The sequence below is a fragment of the Papio anubis genome, chromosome 4, assembly GCF_008728515.1.
Source record: "Papio anubis isolate 15944 chromosome 4, Panubis1.0, whole genome shotgun sequence".
NCBI classification, from domain to species: domain Eukaryota; kingdom Metazoa; phylum Chordata; class Mammalia; order Primates; family Cercopithecidae; genus Papio; species Papio anubis.
In genome coordinates, this window is record NC_044979.1 from 63,935,102 (window position 1) to 63,956,368 (window position 21,267).

The following is a 21,267-nucleotide window of genomic DNA, read 5'->3' on the forward strand; positions in this document are numbered from 1 at the left end:
CTCTGTGCCAGAGAAGTGCAGCTGGCGGGGAACCATTTGAGGCCAAAGGCAGGTCACAGCTCAGATCCCTGGTTAATGAGGCTGAATGGTCTCCAGGCCTGCCTTCGCTCTGCACTGAATCCACACCATCAGAGCTTTGTGTGTTTGTTTCTCTTATGTTGCCCATTTGGTAAGCTGGATGTGGTATTCTTTTTCTTATGGATTTATTCTAAAAGCCCAGACATTTAGAAATGCTATTGTAATACAAACTAACTTTGAATTAATTTACATTCTCAGAAACCATAGGAGTCTCATGCCTAAAATAAATGTGATTTGAATTAGGAGAGTTCTAAATGGCCAGTCTTAAACAGAAATGACAATGTCAAATTTAATACACTACGTATAATTATTTTTTTCCCCTTAGATAATTTCACTGTATTTTTTTTTTTTTTTTTGTAATTTAATACTTTTTAGGTCTCAAAATACTAGCTTCATAGCCGAACCTTCTGGTCTCTACTCTGTTTCCTATGATGACTCATTTATCTTCCCCCATTGGTCTCCCATCTATCAAGTTGTGGTGCAGCATATGGTGTATTTGGGGGATTAAAAGCAAAGCTCTTTGAAGGTTAAAATGTGAAGTATTATTAGCAACATTACATACTACTGCCATGCTGCTTGAGAGGTAATATTTTGAAGCCTTTATTACTGTAATTCTTCTAATAGAAAATGGCCTGAGGTTATTAGCATGACAATCAAAGTGGATATCTCCAGTTCTAGTTCATCTCTAGATTTCCTTTACATAACTGGTACTCTTGCTAATGTTTAAATTACATTTAACGTGGCTTTTAGAGATTGTCACAGCTCTGACCAGGACTTTTGATTGTTCTCTTTAATCTTCTGACAGGAAGAAATTATGACTTGATCTCACACATATTGTGCAACACTTCATCATTGCTTTTGCTATTATCTTTTGTATCCTGTTTATGTTGTTGTACTTTGAGGTCTGGTCCCCTTCCATCTTTTTCCCTCTAATTCTGTCCCCACAGGACTCAGGATTCCATAAACACCTGGCATTCCATTATGCGGTCATGATCTTTCAACTTTCTTTTCTTCTGTGGAGTGCTGGATTTGTTCTCTGGTTTTTGACCTACAGATATCATACTTGATTTAATAAATTTTCAGCTTTCTACATCTAACTAATGTCAATTAGATCATTTAACAATTTTTTTCTTGCTAAAATTTCAATAATATGTTTTTAGTAAACTGGCAGCTCTAATAAAAGACATTTTGAATAGATATATTTACAGAGAATGTTTACAATCTAGAGATAAAAATCTGTGACCCAGAAACTAAGTAGTTGATTAACATTTGCCTTTACATTCTCTTTCTCTGTAATGCTTTCATTCTTTGCTGAAATAGGATGCATTATGCAGACTGTATCTCAACAGTGAAATGTCAGCACAGTCAATTTAGAAAATTCAGCTCCTCAACAAAGAGATAATGTAATCTCTGGTCATAGATTTAAACTCTTGGAATTTTCTCCACTCTAGAAGTGATAAGTAAAAACTGCTCAACTTTACAAATTAAAACCACGTTTGAGCTGGGGTCGACTATCCATTTGCCTAATGTGAACAAGGATAATATATCTGGCATTATTAAATGTAGATCTCCAGTGAAGGGCAATTCATTTAACATGAGAAGAGTAACATGGAAGGGACAAAGGACATTTAAGTATTAAGCAGCAGGTAAAGGTCAGGGACTTTATCTCTTATAATAGCAGTCTAATGGTAGTTCTTTTACAGATAATTCACCTGTCAGTTCTTCCATAGTAAAAGCACTGCACATGCCTTGGAAGAGGTCAGGGCTTCAAAAATATCCCCATTCTCTAACAGAAAATATTACTAGTGGGAAATTAGGATTAAAAAATAAAGAAAGCTGCTTGTGTGAGAGAATAAATGTCTGCAAAACTGTGGCAAAAATTTTTCTGTATTTAAAAAATACACTGAAAACTTTTCTTATTTAATTTGGAAGAAAGGAAAAGGAACTGGAATAGAATCATTTGTATACATGTTTTTAAATTTATCAGAGTTTACTTACATGACACTGTATATGATCCATCTATTAATATACCACGAAACCAATAATTCATATTTTTAAGCAAACATTAGAAAAAGGAAAACTTGCTAAACTGATGCTAGAGCAATGAGCTCATTATTAAAAAGAAAAATCAAATATATACATACATAAATAACTACTAGATTAATTTACAATCTTTGGGTACATGTAAATATAATATGTAAAATATAAATGTAAAAACTCATAAAATAACTAGAAAAAATATATAATTGCTGTCTGATTGGGGAAGGAGTCTTTTTTTTTTTTGAGACGGAGTCTCGCTCTGTTGCCCGGGCTGGAGTGCAGTGGCCGGATCTCAGCTCACTGCAAGCTCCACCTCCCGGGTTTTACGCCATTCTCCTGCCTCAGCCTCCCGAGTAGCTGGGACTACAGGCGCCCGCCGCCTCGCCCAGCTAGTTTTTTGTATTTTTTAGTAGAGACTAGTTTTTTGTATTTTTTAGTAGAGACGGGGTTTCACCGTGTTAGCCAGGATGGTCTCGATCTCCTGACCTCGTGATCCGCCCGTCTCGGCCTCCCAAAGCACTGGGATTACAGGCTTGAGCCACCGCGCCCGGCCAGGGGGAAGGAGTCTTTAAGCATAACAGGTGAAATATCACAGAGCCATAAATCAACAGATTTGCCTGTATAAAACGAAATGTGTAGGAAAGTCAGAAATTGTCAGAAACAAAAGAAATGTAAAATAAAATAAATGTATAACATTAAATTATTAATATATGTAATATACAAAGGACTTATTACAATTATTATTAAACAAATATGCCCATATAAAGTAAGCAATGACAGGCAAGACAATTCGCCAAATACAACTGAAGCCAAGAACCAAGACACATAAGAAGGTCAGTTCGCATCCACTAATATGCAAAGAAGTAGCTATTAAGGCAATACAGTTTTCATATTAAACTGGTAAAGATTTTCTTAAATTGTGAACCATAATTTTGCCTCAGGGCTTTATAACAGACACTAATACAGTGATTTTTATGTGAAATTAGCAATATGGTGTTGTTTATCAAAATCCACAAAGATAACAAATGTCTTTAACTTATTTTACTTCTAAGATTTTTTCCTAAGAAAATAGTTAGAAAAGCAGAGAAAGACTCAGATATAACAAAGTTCATTATTATTATTTCAAGCAGGAACATGATCTAGTGAGAGAACACCTGGAATACCTATGGATAACTACGGCATCAGGGTGGGATGTGTGGGAGACAGAAAAAGCATGGTATTGACATTAAATGATAATGGAAAATGCTCACAGTGCAATGGTGAGTGGGAAAAAAAGCTGGAATAGACATCAAAATATTATTTATGCTTATATACACTTAGTGGCCTCATACTTATTTTATGTGTTACAATAATTTTAAAATCATTTATATTGCTTTTAGAATAAAAATAAAATAAGATCGACAAGTGGAATAATGCAAATATTTGAAGATGTTTTTAAAATATTATTAACATAAACAGAGAAAATATAGTACGGCCTCGTTTACTTATTCAGATCCCAAAAGTTCAACAGAAGCTTGGGGACTGCCAATTGACTCGCTAGTTACAGCATAAACATCATCAATTTTAAGAACAGTTTTATAAGAAAGTCAGCAGATAACTGACTCATGACCTCCCGTACAGCACCCAACTGTGAAACAGCTCAGTAAGGAAATGTTCTCCTCCTGGCAGAGAATAACCTGGTGACAGCCTCTGTGCCACAGGAGATCACGGTCCCTCCTGCAGGCTGTTTTTGAGTGGAGGAAAGATTCCAAACTGTGACCTTATGGGTAAGAAGCAGAAGGCATCCTGCTGGGAAAAATGCTTCAAGTATAATCTGGATATTGCCCTTTTCCTCAGCTCAGGAAGCAGTATTGCATATCCTGGATAATGTGAAACTCTCTATTTACAAAGATAAATGAAAATACCAGTTGAAATATTACAGTGAAGATACTTTTAAGTAAAATTCAATAAATATTTCTGCTCCATTGAAATTCATGGAGCATGGTACCATTATGAATATATAATATACTTTTAAAAGGTAAATTAAAGTAATGCATGGAATTTTCAAGAAAATGCAAGATGTGAATGCAAACAACCACAGGCAAATGTAAGTATCTAGAGCTGAGAGATGAACTCAAGCAGAGGACCACATAATTTTAAAAATCAGATTAAATTTCCCATGAAGAAAAATCCATTTATTAAAGAATTATATTTAACTGAAAAGCAATTATCAAACTTTATTTGCTATGAAATTCAAAATATTGGTTTGTGACACTTAAGATTAAAACATTGCAACATAATAAAAAAATCTGCAAGTTAAAAAATTTCAGTATCGTTCTTTCAACATTTCTAGTAAATGCCTTGTATTTTGAAATTAAATAATCATTTCTGTATCAAATAATATTTCAATATAAAGGTAAAAAATTGAACCCTTAAAATAAATATGCAGTGTAAATATGAATCTGCCATAGTCTTAGGACTTATAGAAGTCAGGAATGATGATGTATCTAGTTTTATTGGTGAAATTTGACTTAACAAAACATGAAGTTATTCTTTTATTTATATATTAAGTATGTAAAGAGTTAACACTTAGAAAAAGTTATTCTTGTAGCTGTTAGATGAAGAGAATGATGTTAAACTCTTCATGTAACAGTATAACTATATCTTTAAATCAATTTCTTACGATAAAATTTGATTTTTTTTACCTGAAGTTTTCTTAACCTCAGCATCTTTCACATTTGGAGTGACATAGTTTTTTATTGTGAGGAACTGTGCATTGTAGAATTTTTGGTATCATCTCTGACCTCTACCCAGTACACACCAGGGGCACCTACTTGGCCACCCACCCACCCAGCTGTGATGTTCAAAAATGTCTCCAGACATCGCCCAATGTTGGTACTCTGGAAACAAAATTACCAGAGGTTGAGATCCACTGTTCTGTACTAATGTTTGACTTAATTACATGTACTATTTTAAATGTTTATAGACTTGTCAATAAGGCTGATATTTTAGGGAAATTTGATCTACTTATATAAGAGAGAAACTAAGTGCTAGAGAAGTTACGATCTGCTCATGAATTCTCAGGAGTCAAGCCAAAGGTAGAACTAGTATTTTCTAAACACATGATTAGTACTCTTTCCTGATGCACATGTAAAATACCCTCATTAATAGGGTATCTGTAATTTTACATGCATATTTTATGGTTGTGAGAGCCTCTTTATTGAAATTCTACATTCTCATATGCATTTTTTCACTTAATATTATAGTAACTTTTGAATTTATTTTGTTCACTTAGAAAATTGGGGGCTCAGGAACATTACCAAAGGTTTAAGGATCATGTTTCAACTCAAGATATGTAATTCTGAATCCTGTGTTTTTTCCATTATTCATTACAGTGTCCTTAGTTTAACATGTCTGGATACTTATCTAATTTGCTCATATAATTTGATAAACATAGATATTTCTGTTTTGCTTGCTTGTTTGTTTTTAGATGGAGTCTTGCTCTGTTGCCCAGGCTGGAGTACAGCGGCACGATCTCGGCTCACTGCAAGCTCCACCTCGTGGGTTCATGCCATTCTCCTGCTTCAGCCTCCCCAGTAGTTGGGACTACAGGCGCCCACCACCACGCCTGGCTAATTTTTTTTGTATTCTAAGTAGAGACAGGGTTTCACCGAATTAGCCAGGATGGTCTCGATCTCCTAATCTCATGATCCGCCCGCCTCAGCCTCCAAAAGTTCTGGGATTATAGGCATGAGCCACCGCACCCGACCAGATATTTCTGTTTTAATACAACCTCAACATGCTTCATTTCATGATCTAAATTAAACACAATGCGAACTAAAATGTAGTCACTGTGCTACTGTGGGAAGAAAAATATGATGTTCTTGTTATTAGGGATTTGTTCCTAAATATAGGCAATCTATGAAATATGCAATTTGGAAAAAAAATGTAAAAGTCTTTAAAAAATTCAGTCTACTTTTAAATATATTTTATGAAAACATTTGTGTGAAGTTGGCCTATTCTTATCTAAAAGCTATTGTTACTTTTGGTGTTAGTAAGCAAAACCTTTTTTTTTTTTTTTTTTTAAATCAAATAATGATAAAAGTAGCATACAGCACTAAAAGTTGAACATCTCTCAATCGTACACTATTTCCCTCAAAGTGAGTATTCTTTGATGACAACAGCTTACCTCCTCTCGATGCTCATCCCCTGACCTCTGGATATACCATTTAATAGTTGCTTGTTGGGATTTAGGTATACATTCCAGAAAGGTTGAGTTAAATTCAATGCCAAAAATCACCTTTTCATCAGCAGTTTCATGACTAATGCCTGGAAAGCAAACATGGAATAAGAGATTAACCTTGACCTGATTTTAAAAGCAATGGGAAAACAGACTGATTCAGAACAGATGCCATAGGGAAAGAATCATATACATTATTAAAGAGAAAGGAAATTCATGTTATAATATTGTTACCTGAGACAAATATTACACAATAGATGGATTTTTAAAATTTTATCCCTGTATTGTAATTTTTATTCTTTCATCAATATATTAGCTATTTGCACTTGATTTTAAAAAATAATGTTCATAATATCTAACTCTATATATTGAGATTTTTTTCTTTGAGCTGAATAAATCTTTTGCATCTTTTAGTGCTTTAATACTTTTTTGTTAATATAAAATATAAACAATTTTGTAGATAGTTCTGGAGCAGTTTGCTTTAATTTAAAGGCAATTTCTATCATGAATTGGTCCACAGAGCTGATCAGATAACATAAAATTTTGATATCAGAAAAGTAAGTTATAGTGATCTACACTTGACAAAATTCTATGATGATGATCATGAGCCAGATGCACTAATACTCAATATCTGGGCCTTATCTGTATTAATCTATCATTTTTATGCTTTTTTATACAGAGGGATATTTTAGCCCAATATACATTTGCTATGAGATAGTTACTGGGATGCTTAAAAGAACAGTGTCTCAGACACCTTATTCTCGTAAATCAATGCACCATCTGAAATACATTCCATCTAGAGTAGCCAAAGGCTGTGTCCCTTGTGTGATCTAAGAGCTCTAGCTCAAATTTGATCAAACAAAAAATGACAGCTGCTCAGCTTAGCCCAAATATGCACTATCTCATCATATATTCAGATATCTCAATTTTACAGATTGGCTTACTTAGCACTATAGAACATACCTAGAGTAAGGTTTAAAAGACCAAGTGAATCCTAAACCTAAGCATACAAATGATCAGCAATGGCATAAATGCACATATGTTAGTTAGGCTTCTTTTCAAGAAACTTATTTTGAACTTATTTGTGTTTTACCAGCAAGGATTAAGTCAAGCATGCTGACACCATTATGAATTAACCTCATCTAACCTTCAAAATGTGTGGATTCCATTTAAAACCTGTAGTCAATCAACTATCTCCACCAATTCAACAGATTATAGCTGTGATTTTCACAGTTAATAAATTCCTAATGCACAAAAAGATCACTGGTGCCAGTTATGGAAAAGAAAGATATGCACCATCTTATAATAACAGATACAATTTTCCTGAGAAAAGGATTTTGTCAACAAAGTAGGGGAGGATGCAGGTTAATTTTTGGGATATGGGGCAAGGGCTCAGGAGAAATGCCATTAGACTGACTTGACCAAAGAATTGGTCAATTTAGTAAAAGATAAATTGGTGAAATCAACTGGAAAAGTGATAGCGAGCTCATTATCTGAACTCGCGGGCGGAGTCACCGGCTCTGTCGCCAGGCTGGAGTGCAGTGGCCGGATCTCAGCTCACTGCAAGCTCCGCCTCCCGGAGTTCGCCATTCTCCTGCCTCAGCCTCCCCGTGTAGCTGGGACTGCAAGCCGCCACCTAAGCCGGCTATTTTTTTGTATTTTTTAGTAGAGGCGGGGTTTCACGTGTTAGCAGCTGAGATGGTCTCGATCTGCTGACCTGCGTGATCCGCCCGTCTCGGCCTCCCAAAGTGCTGGGATTACAGGCTTGAGCCACCGTGCCCGGCCGTGAACTCTTTTTTCAAATTAATAAAAATAATGTCTGACATCTCTACATCAGTTTCACTGAAAATGAATTTATTGTTACTTCCAACAATGTTTGTTTCATTTCTGAATTCTAAGTTTTCCACTTTAAAAGTTTTTAAATGTATATAGATGTATGCACATTATATACACATACACATATACATACACACACACACACACACACTATCATACACAAAGGTTCTGCATCCTTAATTCAAAAATCTGAAATCCAAAATGCTCCAAAATCCAAAACATTTTCAGCACAGACGTGAACCACAAGTGGAAAATTCTACTTGATGGGTTGCAGTCAAAAGGCAGGGACACAACATACAGTTTATGTGTGAATAAGATGATGATTGCTTATTGGTAACATATAAATTCAGAGTCAGGAATGGTGGTGATGCCATACAACCACAGATTGTCCGCATTGGTGGCTGAGAAAATAACACCTTTACTTTCTTATGATACAATGCACACACACTTTGTTTCATGCACAATATTATTTAAAATACTATACAAAATTACCTGAAGGCTATGTGTATCAGGTGTATATGAAATATAAATAAATTTTGTGTGCAGATTTGGATCCCATTCTAAGATATTTCATTATGTATATGCAAATATTCCAAAATCTGATAAAATATGGAATCCAAAAACCTTCTGATCCTAGGCATTTCAGATAAGGAATATTCAACTTGTTTTATTCTATTATGACCTAAATTTTAAATGTGTAAATGTTATATACAATAGTGTTTGAAATAGTTAAAATAGCTTCTTATGACATGTAAGATAATAGTGGAGTATTTTTTTTTCCTCCAGATTGCAGTCAAAAAATTTTTTTATAGTAAAATGCCTAGAATACCTCTTTATAATAAATATATAGCTTATCATTGAAGTGCAAGATTGATCTGTTTAATGTTGTTGAACTATTTTTCTGTATGTATTGCTGGTTTTATGTCATCGATAACCATGCAGTTTTGCAGCTTTTAACAATAAAAGCAATAAAGAAAGAAAATAAAGAAGAAAAGAAAAATCTTTGCCCATTATTCAAGACTTGACTTCCTAATAAAATCCAGCACACATTTATGATGGATTAGAGACAAGTCAATTAATTTGTAAATATCTTTACAGTCTCTACTCTAACTCCCACAATTGATTCTCCGCCTCTAGCATCTCATATTCCAATCAATGTTTTATACAGGTGTCAATTACTTTTATTAAAAAAAAAAAAAAAAAAAAAAAAAACTTTTCTGAGCAATATGAAATAGCTCCTAGCACCTATAAAGTAAACATAAAATTAATAGAATCATGTAGACACTTTCACAAACTTTACCCAATCTATGTGAGGTCTTTCTGATTTTAATTATTGTTTCTTCATTACTTTATAAAATCTAACTTTCTCCTGAAGGCATGGCTCAAATGCTATCCATCTGAATATCCCTCTATTTACTTGTCTATTACACAACTGCTATTGTGTGCCTAACACACTAACATCATTTTAAGTGCTAGAATAATATGACAGGATGAATATGAAATTCACTGCCCTCTAGAAACTTACATTCTAGTGACATAGACAAAGTAATCAAGTAAATGAATAAAGAAGTAATATCTGCTACAAAACAATAAAGGAGATTAGAAAATACCACGGGCAAAAAAAAAAAAAAAGTACTTTAAATGGGATGATCAGGAAAGGTCTCTCTGAATAATTAACATGTAACCATAGGATTAATTGATGTAAAAAGATGGAGCTAAATAAACATCTGAAAAACGAGTTCCTCAGGTACAGAGGACAATGAATGCAAACATACATAAGGCAGCAACTCATTGGTGCTTTTGAAAAACAGAAAGCTACTAAGTGAATCTAGCAACAGTGATGTGAAGGAGGGTCAGAGAAAATACTAGAGATCAGGTCAAGAATAATCTTACATGCCATAGGAAAGCTTTCCATTTTTTTACCAATTGTTCTAAGAAGCTATTGAAAAATGTTGAGTAAGGGAGTCACATGCTCTGACTGAAGTTTTTAAAAAGATGACTCTGGCTAGTAAGTGGGGTATACAGCTAAGTGGGGTACAGATAGAAGTGGCACAAGTGTGGAGGCAGAAAGACCAGTGAAGCAGCTACTGAAGAACTACTATGGCCTCAGTTAGGCTGGCATTTGTGGGTGTAATGAGAAGTAGGAAAGCTTGACCATGGGCCAGAAGGACTAATTGAGAGGTTGGTGATAGGATGCGAAGGAAAGAAAATATTATAAAAGTGACTCCTAGCTGCTTTTTGACATAAGTAGCTGGGTGAATGGTGTGCAATTTGTTAATAAAGGAAAGTCTGCAGAACAAATAGGTCTTGAAGAAGATAACAAGAATTCTTTCTCAGAATAAGTTTCAGATGCTAATTAGGCCTTCAAGTGGAGCTCTTTAGTAGGCATACAAGCGTCTGTGTCTGGCATGTAAGGGTGAGTTCAGAATTGGACTATGAATTTGGGAGGGAAATAGCCTCTGACAGTGTTGAAATAGACAGTATTAGAGAGTGAGTAGACAGAGAATGGGAAAGTGGCTCGGGGCACTCCAATATTTAAAAGGTGGGACAAAAAGGAAAGTTAAGGACACTCAGAAGGCACAGTTTGCAAGGTAAGAGGTAAACCAGAAGGATATGGTATAAGGGCACATAGGTATGCTGGAACATCATTTCTCTGAAAACACAACAAAACAACAAAAAAACTAATTTGTAGTGCTTGCTGATTTTGCTGGTGTAAATACTCCCAACATGTCTGACTGATTCAAGCTTTCAGTGGTTTAAAATCAGCTCACAAAATTTCAAAATTTTAAGCAACCAACTTATATGAGGCCACATGAACTGGCTCCAGCACACAAATGCATGGAAGTCAAAAGAAAGTGTTTCAAAAAGGAGGGAGTTACAGCTTAAGTAAAAATGAGAACTGAAAATTGGTCATTGGATTTGGCAAGGAGGAAATTGCCGGTGACCTTCACAAGAATGGATTGGATAGAGTGATGATCATGATGATTAGAAAAGACTGCGTGCAGTGGGTTATAGCATGAATAGGATATGGTAAAGTGAAGACAAAAATTGTGAGTGCCTTAGGCAGCAACTATGTTTTGTGTCAGTTTCTTCATAACATTTATCATTGACATAGCATTTATTTTACTTGTTTTGGTATTTATTGTCTGCTCTCTCCCCTAACACACTCTTGAATATAAGTATTGTGAATGCACAGATTCTGTTGTTGTTTTCTTTGTTGTTCATTGCTATATCCTCAATACCTATAATCATCCCTGATACATTTCATATGCACGTGTAGAGAATTGCATATGTATCGCACAGTAATGATTGGTAACTAAACCAATGGACATCACAATGAATCACCTACACATTAGAACAAGAACCCAAACATACTAATCTGGATGAAGGCTTATTTTTCAGAAGAATTAAGTTATAAGTTAAAAATAACTGTTTTGCTTTTAAATCAAGAAAACACTACCAGACCACCAGTTATAGATTATGAAATCTGGGTTACTTACATCACTGGTGGGGTGGTCAGTAACATTGTGATGAATGTGCACTTCCTCTACCAGTTTGTGTGTGTGTGTGTGTGTGTGTTTGGTGTGTATGTGCACATATTTTCTATCTGAAGGTAGAGCTTGAGAGTGGAGAGTAACTGAAGCTCTGGAATACATACTTTTATCGATTTTTTTTTTCTCTGTTTTCAGAATCACTCACCAGGCCTCCTCTCTACTCCCCCACACTGGCCTTCTCCTTCAGGCTTTCAAGACCTTCTATTCTATGATTCATTTTTCTAAACAATACAGCCTCTCTTTCACTAAACTCCCCTATCACTAATTGTGCCTTATGACATTTCCCCAAAGATTCATAAGCTCTCTAAGGAGTTTCTTAGTCACATAGTATACCCAGGACAATTACATGCATATGAAAGTCGCTTAATAAATATTTATTGATTAAGTGAATATATGATTTGATAGGTGAATATAAATAAAGTATAGGCTACCTAAAAACTTCTTTCAAATAAGACCTACACTTTTACCAGACTTCTGGGAGGTCTATTTGAGTTTACTCTAAATGTCCAAATGTTTTCTGTTATATCCTGTTTTATCTCTAATAGCAGTTTTCAAACTTTATAAGGATGGATATGGTAGTAAAAAGAAACAAAGGCTACAGTTTAGGAATTTTAAAAGACATATGAAACAAATAATGATATAACAAAGGATTATTCTATTAGGCACGTAGACAGGGGTTGATTTATACAATTTCCTGTTGCTCTTCCAGAACACATGCATTACAAAAAATGGAGATATTCCCAGATAATAGATGGTTTAAGTCATATAATAAAAGTACACAAAAGAATGGGCTTAGCATTTTAAATCACAGAAAAAGCATATCGAAGCTGTACTTACTGTCTTCGATGTCCCAGCACTGGGTGATCGGGTCACCATATTTTACGTCTTGGCGTCTAGCTCTCCTACGGAAAGGGGATTACACTGATTAGAACCTCAAGCATGATTACCATCATATAGAAAGGCTACATCTAACACTAACAACAGTAGCAGATGCAGTTCTATGCTTGTCTTACAGCTCAACTTAAATGCAAGTCAATATTCCAATCAATCTAACATTGATTTTAAAAACTACTGGTAGTGAGGTCCTAATAGAAGCAATCCTGTTCAGACAATGAGATGACATGAATTTTATTTAACTGTGCTTCTTTTTCTCTGATTTTTCACAAAGTATTCAACAATAAAGGTTACATAAAAATATAATCCTGGTTTTATATAATTAAAATGAGGATAGCTACTCTTGTTTTTTTTTTGTTTTTGTTTTTTTGTTTTTTGTTTCTTTTTTTGTTTGTTTGTTTTTGAGACGGAGTTTCACTTTTGTTGCCCAGGCTGGAGTGCAATGGCGCGATCTCAGCTCACCGTAACCTCCGCCTCCCAGGTTCAAGCGATTCTCCTGCCTCAGTCTCCCTAGTAGCTGGGATTACAGGCATGTGTCACCACGCCCTGCTATTTTTTTTTTTTTTTTTTGTATTTTTAGTAGAGCCAGGGTTTCTCCATGTTGGTCAGGCTAGTCTCGAACTCCCGACCTCAGGTGATCTGCCCGCCTTGGCCTCCCAAAGTGCTGGGATTACAGGCATGAGCCACTGCGCCCGGCCAGTTACTCTCTTTAGGAACTCTCTTTTTAGTCAGTCATTGAGAAATAATAATATATACAAGAGTTCAGTCAGTGGATAGGAACATATACACAAATACAAAACACCTTGTCATGGAAAGATTCATTATTGCATAGATTTAATTAAGCAACAAACTAAATACTGTAACTTGAAATAGAATTATAAGTTCAATATGGTATAAAAAACTACCTGTTATTTCTATCTGCTGATGAGTAGCTCAAATTGTTTTTCTGGTAGTTATGATAATAATAATATTAAACAATGGCTTTTGTATTATATCACACATTTTCCTTAAAATAAAGTAGTAACTATTTTATAAAAAAGAAAAAGAAAAACAAACAAACAAAAAAACCCTGCTACATCTAAGCAAGTTCTTACACCCTTACAGCATATTTTCATTTGCTTGGGCTATTTTATTTTGTCACTTCAGAGATCAGAAAAGCACCAATAAACGTTCTGTGATATCTAGAGTGTTCCTTGAGGGTAATGCTGAACAGATGACAACAGATGACAAGATTCATCCATTATACACATCTTTTGGCTCACATGACATTATGTTAGGTAAGGGAAAACATCACAGTGGCATGTCTGAAAGATCAGAGATACAGTCTTGGGAAATACAAGAAGAAAAAATTATGATGGTGTAAGGTACATAAGGTCAAGAATGTTTTTAAATCTTGGCTTCTTAAGGAACAGGGTCAATTCATCACACTGAGGTTTATTACCAACTAATGAGCATTCTTGTTTTTCAGCTTTCCAGGAAAGCATTCCCCAAAGACTATAATGAGTATGTTCTTGGCCAAAAACTATAACAAAATGTGGGTGACTTTTAACTTGTAATTTCTAATAATCATATGTACCCATTTCAATTTAATTCATGGGTTTCAGGGAATATAAAATGTTTTCTAATTTTAAGTAATATTTGCTATTGCACTATACATTCAATCCGTAATTTCTTAGAAATCAGAATTTGAGAAATCAATAAAATTCCAAAAAGAAAAAAGTGTACATGTGGTAATGACACTAGCATGTGCCTGTTAGTTTGAAAACAGACCTAAAAATACATTTGCTTACTTTTCACCTACAGGAAAATATACTTTGAATACTTTAGAAAATAATGTTACTATAATTGACATTAAACTAATTAATATAATATATTTAGCTAGCGGCAAGCATATCAATGGACATTCAGATTGTTTGCAGTTATTTTGCTATAAAAATAATGCTGAAATAAACATTCTTGAACATAGAACTTTGTGGTACTTTTGCACATGTGTATATAGAACAAATTCCTAGCTTGGAATTGTTGGCTCAAAATAGCACTATTTCTAAGAACACATAAAGCAATGAACTACAAACAGTAAGGAAAATGTTCGTTGTTTAATTATATGAGTGGCAGAAATTGACCAAGTTATAATTATTAGAGTAAAACTAAAATTATACCAAGTCACTGGGCTACACTGTGGGTTTTATACAATCTGTGCTTGTACCATCATATATATTTATATATTATTTGCAAAACAGTAGGCATCAGTATATGCATATTTAGAAATAAGAAATAGGGAAGGAACAATTATACAAAAGCCAAAATAGTGAATAAACAATATATTAAAATTGTTCGAAGTTCCATATTTCAGAATTTCAGAGCGTCTGTTTTATCCTCCTTCAAAATTAAATTTTATGTAAAAATATAAAACAACATTTTGATTTCAATATTCCTTCCATAGGCCATGTTTGGTATATATTTTCTCTTTAACTTAAACTATAAGACAAGGCATTAATGTGAGATATTCATCTTGTAGAAAGGAAGGCTTTATACTAACTCAATGTGCCTCTTACCTTTTAGAAGTAGGAGCATATCGAGAGCATGCATTTCCATCCCAGGCACAGTAGGGGTCTCTGGCAAGACAACAGTCTGCACAAGCTTTCCCATAAGTGTCGCATCTGTGCAAGGAGAGCTGAACTAATCCATCTCGGGAACCAATGTACAATTGTTGCTGCAAATCGGGTAAAACAAATGAATTAGAAGATCTTTCAGACTAGTCTTAAGAATTTTCTTTTCTTGAATATCACATAATACATATAAATCTGTTTCTCTGGGTGTCCTGCCCATTGTAAACACTTGTACAGAAACATAATGAGGAGTAAAATAAGTCAATCATTTCTATTCTGGTTGGATGATAGTTTGAAGATTTTGATGCTGAAATAGACAGCATTCTACAAGCTTGGCAGTAATTTCAGAAGGTCAAAAACCAGCTGTTAGACAGGAATTAAGATGTCAAATTCTTTCTCAATACTAGAAAATGTACTTTGAGAGATTATGTCCAGCACAGATGCTATAGGCAAAGCTCACGGTCTTCCCAAGACTTCCCATGACTCCTTATATAAGAGATGACTGAAAATAAATTTATAAAGCATTCCCCTGGTTTCAATTAACCATTTCATTTGTTTCATTTGTTATTGAAGTACTGATCCTTGAAAGAACATGAGTTATTAATGGGAGAGAGAGTATTTGTTATCATGAAAGAAAGTATCAAACAGGCTTGAGGGATGCCATACCAAAAATGCAAGGCTGCATGATACTGAAAAACCCAGCAAATAAGATCACATTTTCAATATGAGTCCTGAAAGTAATGAATTACTTCCCTTATACATTCTTTTGAGTATCTGTGGTAGTAGTGGTGGAGGAGGAGGGGTGATAAAAGTGAATAAGCCACAATCTGTGCCAAAGAACTCATGGTCCACTCTAGTGGACCATTTCAAGAGTTAAAGGAAGGAAATCCATGTTAGAAATAGGTATCGGCATAATAACATAGTACTCAACTTACAGAAATAGGTCTTACACCTCTAGCATCCATTAAACTGTCAATTAAGACTTCCCAGTTGCTAAATGCAATGAACACTGTTTAGTATTTGTTTTACTGAAATTCTCTATACTGTTTGACACTAATGACTATATATTCCTTGAAACTTTCTCCACTTTCTATTCTCCCTCTTTATTTCAGATTAAGACATTTGTCTCCTTTGTGATTTCTTTTTTTGCATTAAATGTTGGGTTTCCCTCTTTTTGCTTCTTATTTATTTACCTTTTATATTGTACAAAAGACTTAGACATATCTTGAAAACAGTATAAATATGAACATAATAACCCCCCTAAATCTATTCCTCCTGCCCTACCTTGGAGAGCAGCACCCTCATCCACCAAGTCATCTAAGACAGAAATCTGGGAGTTGTCTTTGAATCTTCTTTCTCTCACATTCAGTCTGTCATCACTTCATTTCCATTCTCTCATACAGAATTTTCTAATCTATTTTGTCTCCTCCCTCTCTACCGCCACTGACTTTGTTTCAGTCCTTATCACTTCTTTCCTAGATTACTTGTAAGTGTCCTATTTCTGCTGGCTTTGATTTTGTTTTCCAACAACCCCCACCTCTACCCCAGTACCCAATCTATCTTCCACACTGCCGCACCAGACCGATTTTTCTAAAAAGAAAATCTTATTATAATACCCTTCTGCTTAATCATTAATGTATTTTTGTTTGTTTGTTTTCCTTTTCAATGGCTTTTTTCTTTTTTTTTTTTTCTCTTTTTTTGAGCCTGGATCTCACTATGTTGCCCAGACTGGACTTGAGCTCCGGGGCTCAAGGTATCCTCCCACTCTAGGTTCCTGAGTAGCTGGACGACAGGTGAGCGTTACCAAAGCACCCAGGAGTTTTCATTGTTTTTAAGATATGCTACTAAACTTCTTAGGAGGATATATAAAGATGTGTCTAATCTTGTTCTGTCTTACTTCTCCAGATTCATTTCTAGCCTTCCTCCCGTTTGAACACACATATGATCCATAACCTAATTGTACACACACTTATTACAATAAGCTATGGTCTCTCACTCTTCACACTTTTGCAAAGATTCTCCCCTTCTGGTTGGCACATGCTCTTCCATTCCATTCTCCTTTTAATATATCTGGTTAAGTAGGACATCCTTCATAATTCAAGTTGTATGTCTCATCTTTCAGTTATCTTTCCCTGTTCCTTCTGGCTCTCTTTAGGCCCCTTTCTTGTCTCTGTCTTTCTAGCATATACCCTATTATTACTGTGCAGTGTTAGCATCTTCCTTTGACTCTCAGCTCTACTGTGAGCTTCTGGAGGTTAATGGCGAGCTGTGTTATTCATTCATTTATGTACCCTCCAAGCACCTTAGGCCTTCAATAAATAAATGATAAGTGAATGAACAAATAAATGACAAAGACCTGAAGAAGAAAACTATTTGGATCATTTTCTAAAAAAATCACTCTGCCATAGGAACTGTAATAGATTAAGACAATTTTAGCAACACCTTGATGTTGAACATGTCATATGGCTTTCTTAAATATTGGGGGTGCAAACAGAAATAATAGTGCAGTCTGAATCTCTTGAATCAATTACAATTTGGAATATCATCAGAGAGTTATGAAATCATGTTAAAGATTATTACTGTTATTATAATTAGTTACCATTTACTTTACACTTGTGTGTCTGCTCTCTGTTTAGAATGTTACATGAAGCATCCTCTTTAAACTCCCAACAAACTCTGGAGGTGGATATTGTTTTTCTAACTTCACTGTTGAGGAAATTGATTCTGAGAGTTTGATATTATGTGACATGTTGAAGGTTGACTTTTGGATTGTTTGTCACCACAGTTCATATTCTAAATCCTAGACTCCCAGATTTAAAACCCTTTATAATGGTTAGGGTTGATATTCTACATGAATGTCTAATGGGCTTGAGAGAGGGACATTCTCATGAGACTAGGAAAGTGAGTTCAGTTTTTAAGATCCAAAGGAAAGGGAGAATGCATCATTCAATTAATGAAATTTAACTCAATTTCTCCCAAGGCAAGGCTGAAACAATGGTCTCTAATGAATTACAAGAGAAACAAATAACATTTTACATTTCTTAAAATTTAACTTCCAATTTCAATGGATTGTTTTCCAAATAAAGTTTGATTCAAGCAGCCCATTGCTTTTGCGGTTAACTTTCATACAAAAGTTAAAAAGTACCTGCTTCAGAGACAATTCCATGTTCAAGATGATCGACGGGTGCTGAAAAAAGAAGTTAAATGTCAATAAAGATAATCATTAACAGGTTTTTATATTAAACAATATGTTGTTTTATCTGATGCCATATATCACTGAAGTAAACATCAAGTCTATTACATAAGGAAAAAAAGTTCTTATTGTTTGCTATTTTCTTCAAAATTTAGTGTTTGTACCTTAACAGAAATGATAAAAATCATTATTTATAGTATCCTGTTAAAGATAAGTGACCTAAATACATAAGAAAATACTCTGCATTGAAAATTGTTCCCAGTTACTCACAAGTGTTCTTCTTCTAAATCTGCTTATCTTAACGGCTTCCATATAAGCCAAACTAGTGTTGACAAGAACATCTCTGTAATTATTTATTACCTCTTTCTGCTCTTACTTAGATCAGTGGTTCAAAAAGTTGTTTTAAGTAGCAGAGTTTTGAACAGTTATAGTGCTCCTTGTGGATGACCACATTCTTTACGGAACACTATACAATACTGGTGCAAATGATTTCATGATATGAACTAAGGCTAGTTTTATTTGTAGAAAATATGGCTTGATGCATGCAAGATAAAATCAGAAACATGAACAAAAAAGCTACCAAACGAAAAAGGACAAGATGATTTTAAAAATTTCCATCTACCTATCATCTTTCTGCTATTTTTCATTTAGCATCAGCTCATATTTACTAATTGACAAGGACTACCAGATGTTAAAGTTTAAAGAAATATATTAAAGAAAAAATTTCAGTGAGAAAGTTCTATCAAATAGCATTTTTTGTTATCAATTTTAAAAACATGGCCAAACATCAAATCATATACATAAAATATATTCAGTTTTTTGTTGTATTTCAATTATACCACAATAAAACTGTTTTTAAAATGAGAAAAGAAAACAAAAGCTGGTCATTATGTAATTTTAACAGAAGAATCCAAGTAATTCTTCTTGACCACTGTCTAACACCATTGAATGAGACTTGTTCTAATGCAACTATGTGTGTTACAGGGACTGTATTTTTTGGCCTCTGGGTTCACACTTATATTTGACATCTGGCCTTCCCCTAGGAACCACCCAAGATTTTGTTTTGGTAGACACCAGATAGCAGGTCTTGTTCTTGTTAACTCCTTGACCACTATTATCATCACAATGTAAACAGGATCCTGTGGAACTCAGTATGTTAATTAACTTGAGCACCTCACAGAGGAGGGCTTTATTCTCTTTTAAAGCATTAGATATTGACATAGAAACAATCCATTTTAATAAACAGTCTAAATAAAAATGTTCTAATAGACAAAGCATATTTTTAAAAAAAGTTTCTCTAAGCAAAAAAGTATTTCAAATGTTATTATCAGCAAATAATTGTAAACTTAATTTTACTGAGGATTTACAAAACATGCCACAGTTGAGAGTTACTGTTAAAAGTCAAAGGCATTCATTCTCCAAATCTGGAGAACTATTCTTCTAGATCTACTAACTCTTTTTGGCGGGCGAGAGGAATTTAGCATACATGAAGACTTAGTATCATGCAACCTATATATATATTTTTTAATTTCCTTACAGAAAAGCAGGGACACATGATTTATACACTGGTCTAGTTTTCTCAAATTCAATTGGGGAAAAAATTGAAAAGTAAAATTTATAAAGTAGAAAAGCATCTGGATAGTAAAAGAGACCCCAGGCTTTCATTTAATGTGGCAATTTGTCTGACTATATGCTTAGAGAATGCAGTAATGAGAGGCAATCCCGGGAGCCCTGAATTCAGCGGTATGCTACAGAGGAAGGTGAGTCCCATTCCTAGTCGCCTATAAAACTTTTTCCACTGCTTCGGGAAAAGAAAACTAAGAAAGCTAATTTCAAAGGCTTCTCTGGGAAACGTGATGATGTATTAAAACAAGGGTGCCCTATAACAAGGGCTACTCAGTTTCAACATCTCTTCTCCTGGAACTCTGGACTAAGTCTTACCTTGAATATCTGCAACTCCTCCAGCACTACCTCTTCCATATTCCACTTTTCCTTTGAAATGCTGACAACTTTGAGGACAGTTCCAATGTCTGAAAAAAAAGTATAACGCATGATCCCATTGTTTCTATCTCAAAAATCAGTGGTAAGCATATTCCCAGAAACCTTCAAATTACTCCCCTCCTCTTTAAATGCCTTACAAAAAAGAGATTCAATGAAACATATATGAAATGAAGTTTAATGTATAAGTTTTGTCCTCCTAAAATATAGCTTTTAGCTAGTAGAACACCCATTTATAGAGAGAATATTAAAGGATGCATATTCGGAGTATATTCTTAACAAAAGTAATATATATAATGTCTAATTTAAATATTGTTTGAAATGTTAACAAGGGTAGAGCAAATGTTTTGAACCTTAACTTAAAACGTTAACAATACATTAAAATAACAAGTTCTCTCTCTTCCTTCCATGTAATATATATTTATTTAATAGTTATTATATCCAGTTCATGGAAGACAGATATATATTCTTTTAATAACATTGCCAAATGAACAAAAAATTCATTGCAGCTATCTGAGGGAAATTGTAGCTCACTCTTCAAATGTATTCCATCTTCAGAATCATTATTAATAGATGAGAAATGGAAGATTTGTTTAAAATTATTTAACGTCAACTTAATACAAGGTTGATAATGCAAACCAAAAATTGACCTTTAAAAGAGGTATCTTAAATACATCATCTTACATTGAAATTCCATGAGGTGTAAGGTTAGTACAGAAAGAAAATTAAAAGAAGAGTTTAGAAAAAGAAAAAACAATCCCACTTTAATTTATACAATATAGGCATTTTTAAACTTCTGAGCACTGGGGTTGGAGTATAGTAACGTATATAGTAAAGATCCTGTTT

The 21,267-nt window shown here is 34.3% G+C and overlaps 1 protein-coding gene across 2 annotated transcripts in view; it reads right to left on the bottom strand.

The window, feature by feature from the left end:
- SEMA3D (semaphorin 3D) overlaps positions 1-21,267 on the bottom strand; it is a 203,422-nt gene that overhangs the window by 5,967 nt on the left and 176,188 nt on the right. For both annotated transcript variants that reach the window (XM_017956998.3, XM_009203529.4), the window contains 5 exons: positions 20,365-20,453; positions 18,376-18,417; positions 15,177-15,334; positions 12,565-12,629; positions 6,287-6,426 (listed from right to left, as the gene is read on the bottom strand). In XM_017956998.3, the coding sequence (XP_017812487.1) occupies positions 6,287-6,426; positions 12,565-12,629; positions 15,177-15,334; positions 18,376-18,417; positions 20,365-20,453 (494 nt within the window). The remainder of the gene's footprint in view (positions 1-6,286; positions 6,427-12,564; positions 12,630-15,176; positions 15,335-18,375; positions 18,418-20,364; positions 20,454-21,267) is intronic.